General features: G+C 43.6%; 1 protein-coding gene across 7 annotated transcripts in view; it reads right to left on the bottom strand.

Annotated features, from left to right (window-relative positions):
- The window catches only part of SPAG9 (sperm associated antigen 9), a 61,829-nt gene extending 49,324 nt beyond the window's left edge, over positions 1-12,505 (bottom strand). For 5 of the 7 annotated variants that reach the window (XM_048323383.1, XM_048323387.1, XM_048323385.1 and 2 more), the window contains exons 1-2: positions 12,131-12,505; positions 5,861-5,981 (exon numbers count right to left, since the gene is read on the bottom strand). In XM_048323383.1, coding sequence (XP_048179340.1) covers positions 5,861-5,981; positions 12,131-12,436 — 427 coding nt within the window. In that variant the 5' untranslated portion in view covers positions 12,437-12,505. The remainder of the gene's footprint in view (positions 1-5,860; positions 5,982-12,130) is intronic. The other 2 variants (XM_048323389.1, XM_048323391.1) reach the window with 1 other exon arrangement.
- Positions 12,506-12,952: the final 447 nt, after the last annotated feature.

Below are 12,952 nucleotides of genomic sequence, written 5' to 3'. Positions count from 1 at the left end.
GCTCTAATTTCCTGCTCCATTTTATTTTAGCCTTGAGTCCTGTAGCTCAGCTTGGTGCAGGGCTCTGGAGCCAGCTGTACCCCCTGCTCCATCTAGTGGGCTGCTGGCTCCCAAAACCACACAGACAGCAGGTGTTTGGGAACAGCATCAGGCAGCCAGGAAAGGCACTGGGAAATGCACAGTCAGGAGGAAAACCTCCCTTTCCAGCATACCCTGATACTCACAATTCTCCTTACAGAAGGATTTTCCAGGTGTAGTGACTGATACCTGGGGCACAGTGTAGCAAAGGGCAGGGGGAATCTGCCTGCTAAACAAACCTGTGATGATGGTGGACATCATCAGAGACGAGGAACGTCCACACTGAGAACACACTGGCAAACAGTTCAGTTCCACATCTGCTAATCAAGAAACACAAGAACTTAAGCCATTCTGTTCCTCCTTTGCTGGAAATCAGATTAGTTCTCCTGTTGTCAGTCTGTGAAAATGAAGTAGGAACAATCCAAACCCCCAAACTGAACAAACCTGAACTTTTCAACTTCTTTCCAGGATCTATTGAAAAGATTCCTTGTATTCCTTGAGACAAACACCAGTTGAGCCATCCCTAGAAACAGCATTTACTGACAGAGGTGTTTAGTTATTCACATCACCATCTGTGCAGATACACAAATCAAATCTCAAAACAATTTTCTGGGAAGTTTCTGTTTCTATTAAACTTCACAGCTGAAATTTCACATCAGAGTCTCCCTGTTAAACTACAGATCCACATGAACTGCATGATATCCCATGTACAGGGATATCTCAGATATTGGATGCCTTCAGATTATCCATGAGAGGCTGACTGCCTGGGTGTACATTACAGCAATGCTGGTGTCCTGAGAGCTCAGAGGAAAATCAAATATCAGATAACATCTGCAGAACATTCACAACAAAACCTGGTCTTGCATTTTCTCTTGAAGCCAATGGAAGCAATAATTCTGTTTAGCTTCTGAGGATAACAAATGTTTTTAGGTCAGCTGCCAAAGCGTTTGTCTCATATCCCAAATAAAACCTTCAGCGAGCAATAGCTGCTCAGTGTCACCTGACAGGGGAAATACCATCATCCCTCCCAACAGCTGTGTCACAACATTTACAGCTCCAAAACCCAAGAGTTGTTTCTTGGGATTATACTTGTTTGGGGTTTGGTTGTTTGTTTTGTTGGGTTTCTTTTAAAAATGTCATTTTCCCCAAATATAATCTATCTTGAGCACAAAACTCAGGTTTGATAAACTGAGGTATGTGGATATATCTGTTGCCTTGTCAAATGCAGTTTGTTATCTTGGTTGTACTTTAGCACTAGGCAGATCCAGAAAAGGAGCCAAATCTTTCAACTCCCACAGCCTACCACCTCCATCAGAAAGCACTTCAGTCATGCAGACACTGTGTTTTTCAGATTCTCTAATAAATAAGTTACTCCAAGAATGATTCCTCCAGAAAGCTTATGCCAAAGCTGTTCCATTCCTGTAGTAAGTCAAAATACACTACAGTCATCTTTTACTCCCAAAAATTTAATTAACTTATAGCTTGAAATACATAAAGAAAACTGACATTCCCAGAAAAAGAGGCAAGTAAGCAAACTAAAATAAACCTCTGTAGGCCCCCCCACCCCAAACTCAGTGGAACATCACGTGAGCTCTGAGAAGATCTTATCCCTTCCTGTAACTGGAGACTGAGCACTATCCCACCAGTATCATGTGCCTTCACAGAGCACTGCTGGACAAACGAGCTGCGTATTGCTGTTACAAGTTTTTAACAGCCCTCTATTTTCCAGGTCCAAGGTTGACATTTCAAACATTTTAATGCTGCAAACAAATTACAAGTAGAACTAGGGGGTGTCACAACAGCAAAGACTTTAAATAATGTGGAAGTCAGGTATTTTCAAGCTCTTGTAAGAAATGTTTAAGGCTATATCAAAGACTAGCATTGGCCTCAGATACACACCCCTGCAGAACAGAAGCATGTTATTTATTGAACACCTGGCATTGTCATGTTCACAGGTGCCCTCTGCTGCTGAGAAGAAGAAAAAAATTACACGAATTCTAGATAAGTCATAAACCCAAAAACAGACGTTTGCCGACACTCAGTAAAAGCTTTACTATAGACCCACAGCAAGAACTTCTAAAAACTCTGCCTGTATCAACGTCATTCCTAAACAAATCCCCAGGACCTTTGTGTTATTTAACTTGCTTGACCTTCCACATGGCACAGACCTCAAGAGCACAGGCACTGCCTTTCCCCCCTTCTCTGTCCATATACAGCTGAGAGCCAGAGCACATGAGGGACAGGGGCAACCCAAAAAAGTTACAGCCAAGAGCAGCAATGCAAAACAAGATGAAAAGCTGGATCACAAGCCAAGGAGCTTCACCAGTGCTGCACATTCCTGTGCTCAAATAGAAGGCACAGATCCTTACACCTCTGCTCTCCTTTAAGCAGTTGTAAAGTTTAAGAAATTACCCCCGGACGCCACATATTGCACCATTTTTTGGCAGCAAACTTGACTTAGGCAACCACCCATCAACTACCCAACTTAGCCCGTCAACTACCAGGACTGCATGCTACACATCAGGCAGGAGTGGTGACTCCAGTGCATCTGCTCCCACCACTTGGGATTTCATCATCAGCTAGGCTCACAGTCCTCCCAGCAGCGTCATGCTGTCATCTCCCCCTCTTTCCACTTCCTCCTAAAAAAGAACAGAGCACTTCAAGGTAGTTCACTCATCTGGCAGCAACTGTCTCCACTTCTGATGCAGAGAAAAGAAGTCAGTGAACCACAGGAACTTAGCAACCGGTTGACAGAAAATAACCTCCTGATTTCACTTCTGTAATTTCAAACGGCAGCTTTATTCCAACCTAACTGGTTGAATACATGGCTATGGATGCAATACCACAGGGTCAATTTAAGTGCTAAGAAATACTCTTTTTTTCTTTTGATTTAGTGTGACAATCACTTAGACTGCACAAACAAGCCCTTACAATTCAGGGCATAACAACCATAACTTCTTGAGCAATTTTTACTGGCACACAGGTTTAAGCACATATAATCAAGCTGAACTCAACCATGTAACTTAAGAGATGCCCCAGCTGACAAGTCTTCACTAAATGCTCAGCACTGACAGTGTTCAAGAGAATGATTCAAAACTTTTTATCGGACAAAACTTGTTCTCACAGGCTTTGCTTATTTGAGGAAAACCACAGAGCACAGGCAGCCACAAGAAGCAAGAAGTCTTGCAGCTGAAGTACGACACGGAACCACGTTTTACCTGTTTTTCATTCTAATCTATTAATCGTGTCATGAACTGATGCTGTGATCTCAGACTCTGCACTCCAAAGCCAGGTTTTATTTGCTTACTTGCTCTGTGCCAGGCATTTGCAACTCCCATTACCAGTGATAACACTGCCACTGTTTTCAGTGTCGACGCGGTAACACAGTTGGCAATACCAGAGCCTAATTTAGATGCACGGGCAGTACTATAGGAAGTAGAAGAGAAAAAGAAATATAGCTAAAAGACTTGGAGCTGAATTAAAGTGACACATCGGTGATTGGGATCATACAACATGCCAGGTGCCTGGTAATGCAGTAAGGTTAAGCTGCTTCAAGAATATAGACACTTGTATGGTTTTCATACCTTAGAAATACAGAGCACTAAAAAAACCAGTTCACTTGCATAATATTCATTAGATGTTCAGCAAATGTGGTTATGTCCCCTTTGATCTTGCTCTGCATCAGCAGCATGTCAAATCTTCCCAGCAGCCTTTCATGTTGTCCCAGACAGCTTATCAATGCCAAGCATAAGCAAACTCTGTGTTCAACCCAGCCCAATTGTTTCTCCAAAGATACAATTTTGCCAACACAGAAAATTTTTCTCCAATAAAAAGACTTTTTTCTCCAACAAATAGATTTTGGAAATGTCTAAAAGCCATTGTTCTATCACCAGAGCTTTACGTAGTTATGATAACTGTTTTTAGCAACATTACTTCTTACAAAAAAAGTAGTTCTAGCACCCCTCAGTGCTTCTACTGGAACAATTGAGTTTCTTGGGCAAATACTTTCATTATTATCATATATACACATACACACAATATATAATTAAAACTTTAAAATCATACATATATTTGAAGGCTTCAAAGCAAAAAGAGAATTTCACACCAACAGACTCAGAGAGGAATAGAAAATGTTGCTATCAACACACGGTAAATGTAACTTCTATTAGAGAAACTCCAGGTATGCTGCCACATATATTGCCAGAAATCCAACTGAATTTTTCCTTTTTGTGCAACCACTTTGTCCTTTGGATTGCATTAACAGAATAAAGCCATGGCCTATAGGATACAATGCAATCTTGATCCATAATCTTGTTGTCAGAGACCAGGGTCTCCCATGAACGAGTTGTTTGGGCTGCGGGTTTAGAGCACAGGCCTTCTGGAAACAGTGTCTTTGTTACCAAAACAGACCACTTAACTCCTGCTACAATGTTTTCTTTTCCCTTCTTGTGCCGCCCTTAAACACACACCCACCCCCATTCCCAAGAATCACAGCGTTTCTGGTACAAGTCTCTACTACCTGCTTCACAATTATCCATTTTAGCCTGACTTCATCTACAAAGAGACAATCCTAGGAAATAATCACCCTGGTCTTTGCTAGGAAAGATTGCTTGAAGTGTTCCTTCATCCCTGCCTGTACAGAATCTGGGAATATTTGAACAGTGGATATGAAGCAGGTGATGCCTCTAAGACTTGCCAACACCATTCTAAACTGTCCAAATTTAAGTAAAATTCTGCCGTAGATGCCACCTACATTCATCTTAACACTCTCAGACACTCCTACCCTGCTATAGACTCAGTCATGCCACTGAAAATTAAACTTTACACCAACAGTGTTAGAGCTGCAGCTGGAAAAGAGCTGTAACATGCTGTGTTAGGGGCAGGAAATGTGGCTGAGCAGAAATAAAGGAAGAAAGAATAGTGGAAAGGGGCTATCTTGACGACTGGCACTGCTTTTAGAAACTGATCTTATCTCAGCCTTGTCACAGTCTCACTTTACATTCCTGCAGGGCCCAGCAATAAAAGCTATACATTAACTGATAAACACACCAGTCTCACATCAACAGAAGGTGGCTTAGAAGCTCCAAGTAGAAAAGCAGAAAAACTGATGATGGAGTTTCATTCAATGACTCTGTGGCTGGATAAGAAGCAGCCCAGCAGAATGTCTACACTACAATATATGTAACTTCAAGTGTTTCAAGACAACTGATCACTCTCGTCTTTTTCCAAAGCTTCCGTAAGTTGTTTTTTTTTTAAATTACATAGAACATCTCTAAAAAGGGAAGTGTTCCTCCTAAACTCTTTTTCTATAAAAACTAAATGCCTCATAGAAATAAATAATTCAGCAAAAATTATATAAAAGTTAATGAAAATCACCATCAATGCTCTTCTCATCCCAGCTGTGCTTCTAAACCCAAAGATTACCTTTATTTTAGCACAGACAACTGTTCAGTAGAAAGAAAATAGTTTATTTTATCATCACTAACAAGGAAGTAATCTAAGCATCTCCTGAAGAAGTTGCTAAATGTGAAAACAGCACAGTCTAAAAGGCAAACAATACAAGCAGGATACCAGAAGAATCAGATTACAAGTCACAAGCTCGTATCTGATTTGTTTGCCTTAATTCTAAAGAAAACAGACTTGCACAAGAGTTAAACCCAGTTATCTGTCCAAGTACAGGAATCAGAGGGCACAGATATTTAGTGTATGTATTACCACTTTACAGAACAAAACTTAAAATGCACTAATATCACTTACAGGGAGTGCACCATATCTTACTTACTTTGATCAGCATAGTTTTTTGCTTTTAGTTCAAGTTGCCGAGTTTGTGACTCTAATGCTTCCACTCTGGTCTGTAAGTCCTTTTTCTCTTGTTCTTGAGAATCTTCAAATTCAATGAATTTCTAAACAACGACAAAATAGTCAAGTTAGACTAAACAACTAATTACAGGTTTTATAGTAGGTAGGAACCAACACAGCAGCCCTTCACAGCCAAGAAGGTGCAAGGTGGTTTCCAACACAACTGAATAGATCCACAAATAGATTTAAACACAAAGAACTATTTCAGTCCTGGTCCATCAGTCAAGCACCCAGCCTAGGTTATACTGTGTAATAACTATCAACTGAGTGCCAGCTACTCCAGAGAACCTGCTGGGATTAACATAAATATGAATTATTTCATTATTGTCTAACTTAATGTACAACAACTGCCATCAGTGCACATGAACACAGGGAGTCTTGGTATCCGTAGTTTGAACGATCATCAGTGAAGTTATTTTCACCCGTAAGTCACAAAGGTACAGACACTGCAACAGGGACACACCAGCAGTAGTGCCAACCAAAATTATATGATATCTTTTCCATTCCCACCCAATTCTGCCATAAATTCTCATAGTCTTCATCAAATCCTTAATAACCATCTACTATCTGTCAACTGCACAGAAAGCTCTGTGCTGATCACTGTCACTTTCTGTTACCTTGGTTTACAAACTTTGTGACTCCCCATATTATGGAGTCCACTGATGAATGTATCAGTGTTTACATCCCCTAACATAAAATTACCAACACACCATTATAGCAGCTTTAATAGCACATTTTTTTTGCTATTTATCTTACCAAAATTTAAGAAATTCAGCATGTATTACTGGCACAAAGAATGCTTCTAATAGCCAGAGATGTTTTAGGTCATGCAGTATTCTGTGCTCTGCATTGCAAGAAGACAAGGCCACCAACAAAAGTTATGCAGAAGGCTCACAGAACAGGGAGAAAAAGCAGACCAGAAACCTCTGCAGGAAAAAACCCCAAACACCCAAGACAGTTAAAGAGGCAAAGGCACCTGAGGACCACACGGAAGAAAAGAGACAGTGAAGGCAGCAACTTGAAAACAGTCATCTGACTGGAGTATTTTTTTCCTATGTATTGTCAGGAGAATTTAGTGGGAAAAATATTTCAAATGATCACATATCAACTGTTAATAAACTACTACTACATTTTAGCCAGTGCGTTTTAGAGCTTTTACAAAAGCAGAAATTCATAACCTTATGAAAAGCGCTTCAGTTTAGCAGGGTCATCAGAAGAAGTTCTGACTAAAAAGTACTTCAGATGTAGAAATGCAGCAAAATCTATGAAGTGTAACAAGAGTTCCTTTCAGACAAGCTCTGCACAGCTATCACAGGACTGGGCACGGCGTTCATATGACTGTGCTTGAAGTTAAACCATGACAAAATTGAGAAACAGCCCTGGTAGCTCTGCTTTGGGTGCTGCCATCAAAAATCCCTCTTCAAACACAGATGTGCAGAAATCTTTCCACCCCCTCCACACAAAGTTTGGGAATATTAGTTACTCAATGTAATGCTGAAAACCTCAATGTTTAAGCTTGTTTCATGGCTTCTTTGTAGTAACTGATTCAAGACTTTTGCCCTCTTTACATTCAAGTCATGTCTGGCCTATTCTTGGCGAACTCCCTTTTCAAAAAGGGCTTCAAAGTTTGATGCAAATTTGGCACTGGGGCTAAAGACCAACACAGTTTGTTACATTAAACATGGGAAAACATGAAAGAATAAATATAAAACTGTAACATCTTTGTTTAGTTGTTTCTCTGATGATTTCCCAAAAATGTCTCATAGCTTGCAAAAGGCCAGGGACAATTACACTCATGAATAACTAACAGCCATTCAGAGCCACTAATGTCATCATTACTCATGAAACTAAAGATAGATATAATTTTGTATTTCCTCTCAAGTTCTTCAACTGCAAGTGGTAAAACTGGTTTTGCCTTGAACAGTTTTGTTACCTTCCACTAGTTTACCTTCATTTTGTTGAAGTTCAAATCTACATTACTATGCTTTAAAGCATTTCTGTAATTACAGCTGAGTATTCTTCCCTCCCCTGCTGTAAACTATACCTGATCAAATCTTGGGATTGAGAACTTTGGACTTTTAATATTTTTATTTGGTTTCATTTTTCCTTCTGGTGATAGTATAATCATAGACACAGACCCAGCAGATTGATCACCACATCTTGACTAAGCCTGCACAAGTATGACAGAAGAACTAGTCAGATAAACCACCACAGCAGCCAAGGACAGGCTGAGCACCCTTATTAAAAGATTTTTTTTTCATCTACATTGACAATACACTCAAATACTGCATATCTCCTGTACTGTTTAATGTAAATAAAGCAGGATATGTAGGAACATGTTAGGCACTCAATAGCCATCCTGTCATTTCAACTCCAGCTACTGGTTATACAAAACACTCAGACAAAAATCTAGTTTTCCTCATTTTAAGTGATGTCCTGTTTGGGCAACAAAGATGTATCTTACAACTCTAAAGAGAAGTGAGATTTTTGCTACTTTTTTTTTTTTTTTTCTTAAGAGCAAGCTGAAGGACACCAACCTATCTTTTAAAACAACCAGACCAAATTATATAAGATTACAGAAAATACAGCTGGAATGATCCTTAAAAGGTCATCTTGTTTCCAGGTTCTGATGCTCAGTGTTGGATGCGTGGATCCTAATTTTGAGTAGGCTATGATGAGGTGTAACACAGGATGTGATGCATAGCTCCTCCTGCATGTGTCTGCTACTGAAACCCAACCTGTGATACCTTCATCAGCCATGTTTGGCAACTCCCATTTAATCCTTCCCTTTTTCTCCCAGCAGGATCAAGTGTGTCATTTCAGACCTTTGTCCAACCTGTTCTTAAAGACCTCATATAAAAAGTGTGAAAAAGTCCCTGACAAACTAAACTCAAAAATCTTTATGCAATCAATTTTAAACCTACTTGAAAGTTTGCAGAGATCTTTGCAATAAATGTGAACTCAGACTACACAACAGCCCAGCACGCTTGGAACCCTGTGTCCTGCACACAACCATTGAAGCACTCAGTAGCACATTATTAGCCAAATGAAATATTTCTTCCTATATTTATGTCGTCTTCTGTCTCTTTATATCTGGACTTGTTTTCCTGTCACAGGAGCCAGGTGCAATGCTGAGCATATCTGATGTCAGGATCCCACCCACTTGGCAATCTTTATTACTCCATGACATGTCCTTCAGCAATGTGTATTGCAACAATGCCAGATTCCCAGCCAATGGCAAGTTCTTCCTGGAGCAGGGAGAAAAAAAAATCACCTAAAAAGCCAGCTCAGATGGACTTGGGCACAGCAGAACACATGACAATGAAAACAACCTGAGAGCTGTAAAATGGAATGAAAGTCCTCTGTAAAATGCATCTCAGCTTTGTTCTCTCAAATGAAAAATTAAACTTGAACTCTTACTGCGCAGTGTTTACTCAACATACAATCCTAAGGAAGAAAGTTACCTCTGGGAAGAAAAAACAGACATCAAGTTCATGCTATGACTTAAACCAATTTTACTGGTGGTAAATCCTTTTTCATGGTTGCAAAAGATTTCAAAAACAGCTTAATCCCACCAACAGCAGAAAAGCTAAAAGATATCCTAATTTGGCATGGCTAAAAGGAGTAGATTTTATCGTGTTTTCAAGTGCACACAAAACACCTGCCAGCCACAAGTGCAGGTCTGGAACAGAACATTGCTGCAGAAGTAACTCTTATCAGGGTATAAAATAGGAGAAGTACAAATGCTGGTTCCTCTCCCACTTCTTTGGGGCATGAATTGTTGCCTCACAGTCACCAAGTGGGAAGGTAAGAACTGGAAGCAGAACAGCAGAGCAGCTGGTTCCTCCGTTCCTTCAGCAAAGGAATCAAAAAACCTAAAACATTAGAACTCAGACACGTGACTTTGCAGAACTGCAAAGATCAAGACTGTTACCCAGAGGGGTGAGAAGTAGGCCCAGAACTTCTGTCAAGGTGATTTTTAAAAAACATTATTTCAGAAATCCACAGGCAACAACTTCCAAGATGTTTCTTTAGTAACACTTTTTAAGCACAGGAAATAAAGAAGGCAAATTACAAAAATGGGGTAAGGAGACCCCTACTCCAAGAGTAAACTATTTAACATTCATTAAGATACTGCTGCAAATAAGATTTCCTATAACAGAAAGCAAAAGAGGCTGTGTTAATTGCCCAGAGAAGCTGTGGCTGCCCCATCCCTGCTCAAGGGCAGGTTGGACAGGGCTTGGAGCAACCTAGTCTAGTGGAAGGTGTCCCTGCCCATGGCAGGGATTGGAGTGACATGAACTTTAAGGTCCCTTCCAACCCAAATCATTGTGTGATTTCTATGAACAGATGATAAATATTGAACTTAGCAGCTCAAAATTCTCCTTTTTGCCACCAGATGATACAACCAAACTCCACAATGAAAGAAATGTGCTAAGCCAGCAACTTTTTGCCCAAGGAAAATAGCGTTACATTTCTGTTCCCTCCTTTTATTTCAACCATACTGCACCCATCAGGTCATCTCAGCATCAAAAAACATAATTCAACAACCATGCCTGACTAACACACATGCCTCTCCTGAACACACCAGGCTGTACCTGACACTTCCACACCTGTACAGCACAATGACCTCAGCACATCACAAAAATGACCTTTATGCTTACCATGAAAATAAGGTCTTTGGTCTAACTGTACTTTGGAAAGCATCAGTCAGCTGTCTTGCAGCATGAGCACTGGTTCTTTGACTGCATAAAGCCTGTCCTCTCACGTTAATTTATCATGACACACAGAAATGGAGATGGCAGAGAAGGACACTACCAATACAGGCACATACAGCTCCTGAAGAGCCACAACAACACAATTAACCCCATGTTCTGTTTCATCGTATTGGTATGGTTTCTGTCCTGCTGCCCAAGGCCTGCTTTTTTCAATCTGGCAAATGCTGCTTGTGCTTCAAGCCTGATAGATTTTCTCATTAATTAGTTCAGAAAGTATTTGTCAGTCTCTTCCTATTATTCTCAATAAAAACATATTTTCTAGAAGAGCCTTTTACATCAGCTTGTGTCAGAAATAGTGTGGCAACTCCAGTCCCCTGACTGGAGTCCATAAGGCATCATAAAACCACATGTTTGACAAGGAGGATGAACAATCTATCAGTCCAAGAGTTGGGGGGACACCATTCATATCACAGCACTTCATAAGAAACTGAGTCCTGGAATAACCTGCAGACAACATTTTGCACTCACTTATAACAGAAACAAACAAATATTTGTACAGGGCTAATGGTTTTTAAATTAAGCTTTCACTGTCAATATTGTGTTTACCCTCAGTGCAGTTGTTCTTCTGATTTTTGGAAAATTTAGAAGGCAAGCACAACCAGAGAGATAAGCGCAGGACAAGGAGTCTGGAAATAGACTTGTAAGATGGTTTGTTCTATTACAGATAATGCTGCCAATCCAATTTCCTTCAGGAGTTTGACAAGACAATGAGCTAGAGGAAGTTATCCTACACAGCTGCTTCCTATTGTATTGCTTTATAATGTCACAGAAGATAACGCAAGCTTATTTATGTTGAAGTTATTCTTGGTACAAAAACTGAAATAAAACCACCTAACATCCCAAGTCACAGTCGATGTCACTGGAGAGTCCACACCACCTGTTGCTGCCTGCAGCTTTACGTGCCAACTCTGAAGAGCTTCAGCCTAGACACTGTGTATTTGACGGTTTTTGCAATGCGTTGTCACTATTTTTGCAAAAATGGACAGCCCGCCTCCTTCCGCGGGGAGCATCCCGCGGGGCCGCGACAGCGCAGCCGGCGCACGGTTCCATGTTTGCTCCGCTCCCCTCCCGCGGCCCTACCGGCAGCGCAGCGCTCCGCAGCGGCTACCGGGGATCCCTCCGGGACGAGCGGCTCAGCGCACCGCGGGCACACGGAGCCGCACGGACGGGTCCCGCTGCGGCCGAGCCGCACGGACCGGGAGGGACTCCCCGTCCTCCTCATCCTCCTCCCGAGCCGCATCGCGACCCCAACTCGTCACCGGCGGCTCCGGCCCCGCGCCCGGACGGGGCAGCCCCGGTTCTCGCTCCCCGGCAGGGGCTCCCGGCGCCGCCCGCACTGCCCCGGGCGGGCCCAGCGCGGAAGGTGCGGCCGCCCCCGCGGAGCCGCCCCGGCCCCGGCCCGGCGCCGCGCTCACCTCCTCGGCCTGTTTGCGCAGCGCCTTCTCCCGCTCGTACTGCGTGAGCAGCTGCTCGTTGTCGTCCCGCAGCAGCTCCAGCTCCACGCTGGTCTCCTGGCTGTGCGCGCACACCGAGTCCAGGTTCTCCAGCACGGCCACCACCAGCGGCATCAGCTCGGCCACCACCTCCTCGTCGTAGCGCCCGATGAGCCGCTCGAACTCGCGGTAGATGGAGCCCGCCAGCCCCGACACCCGCTCCGACATCATGGCGGGGCCGGGCCCGCCGGGGTCCTCCTGGTACACCACGCCGTCCGCCAGCTCCATGGCGGCGGCGGGGGGGTGTGCGGGGCCTGGCGGGGCCCGGCGGGTCCTGCTCGGAGCGGCTCCTGCGGCGGCGGCGGCGGCGGCGGAGCCTCGACGGGGCCGGGCGGGGAGCGGCGCGCGCCTCTGACCTCACCCGCCGCGCCGGGCGGGGCCTGCCGGGACGGGGCGCTGGGCGGGGCCACGGCCGTGAGGTCAGCGCGGGGGCGGGGTCTGCGCGGTGATGTCATCGGGAGGCGGGCTGTGACGTCACGGGGTGGCTGCGGGCGCAGGCGGCGCCGGGGGGACGGGGAGGGCTGGGCTGGGCTGTGGGAGGCGTGCCAGGAGTCACAGAATCACCGAATCGTCACGGGTGGAAGAGACCTTTAAAAGGGCAGCAAGGCTGGGGAAGGCTCTGGAGCACAATTCCTGTGAGGAGCGGCTGAGGGAGCTGGGGGGGCTCAGCCTGGAGAACAGAAGGCTCAGGGGAGACCTTATCCCTCTCTCCAACTCCCTGACAGGAGGGTGCAGCCAGGTGAG

This window comes from Corvus hawaiiensis, chromosome 19 (assembly GCF_020740725.1).
Source record: "Corvus hawaiiensis isolate bCorHaw1 chromosome 19, bCorHaw1.pri.cur, whole genome shotgun sequence".
Taxonomy (NCBI): Eukaryota; Metazoa; Chordata; class Aves; order Passeriformes; family Corvidae; genus Corvus; species Corvus hawaiiensis.
This window is presented reverse-complemented; position numbering and strand designations above follow the sequence as displayed.